The 4,133-nt window shown below is 43.0% G+C and overlaps 1 protein-coding gene across 1 annotated transcript; it reads right to left on the bottom strand.

Annotated features, from left to right (window-relative positions):
* Positions 1 to 1,472: 1,472 nt before the first annotated feature.
* On the bottom strand, positions 1,473 to 2,120 carry LOC138873632 (uncharacterized). Its single transcript, XM_070152106.1, has one exon. It carries the CDS (start codon positions 2,118 to 2,120, stop codon positions 1,473 to 1,475), a length of 648 nt encoding a protein of 215 aa, XP_070008207.1.
* Positions 2,121 to 4,133: the final 2,013 nt, after the last annotated feature.

Genomic DNA, 4,133 nt, shown 5'->3' with positions numbered 1-4,133 from the left:
CGAGTCTTTTTCTCTGCCATCAAAACCTCGGACGCATATGCTGTTTTTGTGAATCCTCTCATCATCAACTTTCAACTTGTTCAGAATAGAGAGAGGGCAGATGTTTGCACTGGAACCATTGTCAACAAATACCTTGGTGACCATAGAATCTTCACATTTTAATGTAAGATAGAGAGCTTTGTTGTGTTCAGTACCTTCCACAGGCAACTCGTCATCAGAGAAGGTGACCTTGTTCACCTCAAATATTTTGTTGGCGATCTTTTCCAGATGGTTCACTGAAATTTTGTCGGGGACGTGAGCCTCGTTCAGAATTTTCATCAGGTCCCGACGATGCTTGTCTGAGTGGATCAACATTGATAGCAAGGATATCTGAGCAGGCATCTTTCTCAACTGCTCCGGATGGAATAATCTTGTATCTTCATTTTTCTCAGAAACTCCTCCGCCTCTTCTTCAGTCACTGCTTTCTTTACTAGGGTTGGATTATCTCTGGGTGTTTTAGCTTTCCTTAATTCTTCTGGGGCAAAGCATCTCACCGAACGAGTTAATCCCTGGGCCTCATTGACTTCTTCTTTCACTTCCTTTCCCTTATAGGTCACTATCACCCGTTCATAGTTCCATGGGATGGCCTTGGTGCTGATTACCGGCAACCAGGTTACAGGCTTAATGATGATAGGATCCATACGGGCACCCTCTACAATTATTATAGGCTTGTTCTCCACTCCTGGCACAACCAATTTTGACTTTTCTTGCTTCGCCACAACATCACTTGGGGATCCTCCGTTGACTACCACAGATGGTTTGCCGTTTGCCCTGCTCAACTTGTTCACTGATCCTTCAACTGCTGATTTTTTAACTGGCTTGACCTCACTGGACCAAATCATTATGGCGGTCTGTGAAGGCTTCTTGGGCTCTCCTCCCTTATGTACTATCTCGATCATGTTTGTTTCCTGATGGGTTGGCAAAGGGTTCTGGTTGATGTTGGGTGCCTCTGGAGTTTGGACTTCAATCCGGTTTATGTCAATGAGCTCCTGGATGGCATTTTTCAGGTGCCAACACTTCTCCGTATCATGCCCCGGAGTACCAGAACAATATTCACAGCTCATGGAGTAATCAAGATTCTTTGGAGGAGGGTTTGGCAATTTCGACTCAATTGGCCTCAGCATATCCAACTACCTCAATCTATGAAATAAACTAGTATAGGACTCCCCTAATGGGGTGAAGGTTTTCTTCCGCTACAACCTCTCATTTTTGAATGTTCGATTGGGCCAAAAACCTGGGCCGACAAGGTTTCGGTAGGCTCGTGGGGGTGGGTAAGCATTTTGTGGAGCTGGGTAGGTGTTTTGTGGGGTTGGGGTGCGCCATTGTGCATAGGCAGGAGGTTGAGTATATATCTGGGTGTGGTGGACAAAAATATGAGGGTCTGGTGACGAGAAGTAGTGTTGGGGTGAATTATATGGGGTTTGGGTGCAGGTTCAATGATGGGGTCGAGGCTGGGTATATTGGTGTGACGGGCCCCTGGGTCCAAACCGTGGTCCTGAATCAATTGTTGCCACATCTTCTTTATTCTTCTTTCCAATCACTCCTCCAGTACTTTTCTGAATAGCTTGGGTAGTTGCCTTGATAGCCGAGTAACTCATAATTTTGCTTGATTTAAGCCCTTCTTCCATCATGCCACCCATCTTTACTACCTCGTTGAAAGACTTGCCTATGACCGATATCAGGTGGCCAAAGTAGGTGGGCTCCAGAGCGTGTAGAAAGTACTCCACCATTTCACTTTCCTCAATCGGGGGGTTAACTCTTGCCGCTTGTTCTCTCCTCGAAAACCATACTCTGAAACTTTCACTAGACTTTTTCTCAATTTTAGTCAAAGACAGATGATCTGGAACAATCTCGATGTTGTACTGGAAATGACGAGCGAATGCTTGGGCCAAATCATCCCAGGTATACCATCTGCCATGATCCTGACAAGTGTACCACTCCAATGCCGAGCCACTCAGACTCTGGCTAAAGTACGCCATCAATAGCTCATCTTTTCCACCGGTTCTTTTCATTTTACTACAGAATCCCCTCAAATGGGCCACCGGGTCTCTGTGCCCGTCATACAAATCAAACTTTGGCATCTTATATCCCACCGGCAACTGACCATCGGGAAATAGACACAAATCCTTGTAAGCTACGCTCACCTAGCCTCCCAATCCCTACATATTTCTGAATGACTGTTCCAGGCTTCTAACTTTCCTGAACATCTTCTCATGCTCTGGGTTTTTAGGTGGTTTCTCAGTCTCGACAGGGAGGTCAAAATGAGGAGTATAGGAGTAATGCTCTATGGCCTTGAAGGTAGGCTCTGGGGGTAGTATTGGATATCCTGGGTTTGGAATAAGGGCTCACTGGAAGATCGATGGAGTGTAGCGGGTGGGGGTGCTACGAAGACAGGGGTGGCTGGTGGAGGAGGGTATGGGACTGGTTTGGGTGGTGGTGCTTGTAGGGTTTGGGAAGTGGTGCCCTGGTAGTGGTGGTAAATGGGGAAGCCTGGAGATGAATCAACAGTGGGTTGTTCTTGGGATTGAGCCAACGGCGGAATGAAAGCAGGGTTGGCGGGGTATGATGTGTAGACATGTGATTTTAGACCCTCCCAAAGATTTTTTATATTTTAACATGTAAATATTTAATTTAGGCCTAATATAGCTATTTCAACTATTTTTGACTTCTTTACTTTATTTTCATCATAAAAATGGAAAATTACAAAAAATATTTTAGCTTACGTATCTTTATTAATTTAAATAAAAAATATACAAAAATAGTACCTTATTTTTATCTTTACATAATCTTGAAAATACAAAAAATATATAATAGTTTCATGTTAGCTTTTGCATTGTGTAGTATTTTTATCTTATTTTAAAAAGGAGTCAATTACGGTGTTGGATCATAATTTTAAGAGTTTTAGAGCCAAATTCTTGGCCTAATTCGGATTAATCCATTAAGCCTAGGGACCCTTCTAGACTCTTTTATGGAACCAAAAACAAATAAAAAAGACCCTAAGGACTAAACACAAAAAGACCTAGGGACTAATTAGCAAAATACACAAAAACACACCTAAACCTAGACTCTACATATAAGGTAATGCTTAAAATCTGAAAAAAGAAAAAAAAAGACTGAAAAGCTGCGCAGCTTCTCACAAACGACCCCCCCTTCCATATTTTTGTCTCATTCGAACCCGACCCCCCTGATTTCATGTTCTCCAGACGCCAATAACCATTTGACCTTGAGCTTCAACCATGAAAGACCCCTAGGAGCTTAAGACTTTAGCATCCGCCACTGAACACATACAAGACCCCCCCTGAAACCTCGTGTCCTTCAGTCACCCTAACCCAAACAACCCCATCTCAAAACCACCAAACCAGCCACAACGACCACCCTTTAAGCTCCATTTTTGGCCACCGCCGCTATCGCCAGATTTCACCACTGCTTGACAAACAACTCTGCAAATTCGAAACAGGGAAGAGAAAGGAGCACGGACAGATTCACACAAAAATAGTTTTTTTCTTTTGTTTTGAATTTTGCTTCGAAAACAATGGAGTCTGTTTGAATCTTAGAGCTATCTCGGGTTGATTCGGACTGTTGTCGAGGTCGCTGTTCGAGTTTCCGATCTTAAGGGTCAGATGTTGATTCTAACGTTGCAGGGAATGTTTACTCGTTAGAGGTCCTTTTCGCACCTTGCTCTCTTAAAAATCCTTTGCACTTGGTATTTATTGAGTTGAATGCGATATTTTTCTTCTTCTTTGCATATATGCTTGTTTACGACCCAAATCCAAATCTTAACAGCGTTAAATAAAATGTGTCTCGGAATGCGAGTGCATTTCATGTGGCGTGGTCCAAAGATGTGTTTTGGATGACGTTGAAATCTTCGTTAAAATAATTAAAAGCGGTTTAAAGTTAAAATGCACATAGGTTCAAAAGTGTTTTAAAATCAGATAATAGGCCAATAATAACAGTTGAGCGACCGTGCTAGAACTACGGAACTCGGGAATGCCTAATACCTTCTCCCGGGTTAACAGAATTCCTTACCCAGCTTTTTGTATTCGCGGACTGTAATACAGAGTCAATCTTTTCCTCGATTCGGGATTTTTGAACCG

This window comes from Nicotiana sylvestris, chromosome 7, assembly GCF_000393655.2.
Source record: "Nicotiana sylvestris chromosome 7, ASM39365v2, whole genome shotgun sequence".
Taxonomy (NCBI): domain Eukaryota; kingdom Viridiplantae; phylum Streptophyta; class Magnoliopsida; order Solanales; family Solanaceae; genus Nicotiana; species Nicotiana sylvestris.
The sequence above is the reverse complement of the archived record's forward strand: the minus strand, read 5'-3'. Positions and strand labels throughout refer to the sequence as shown.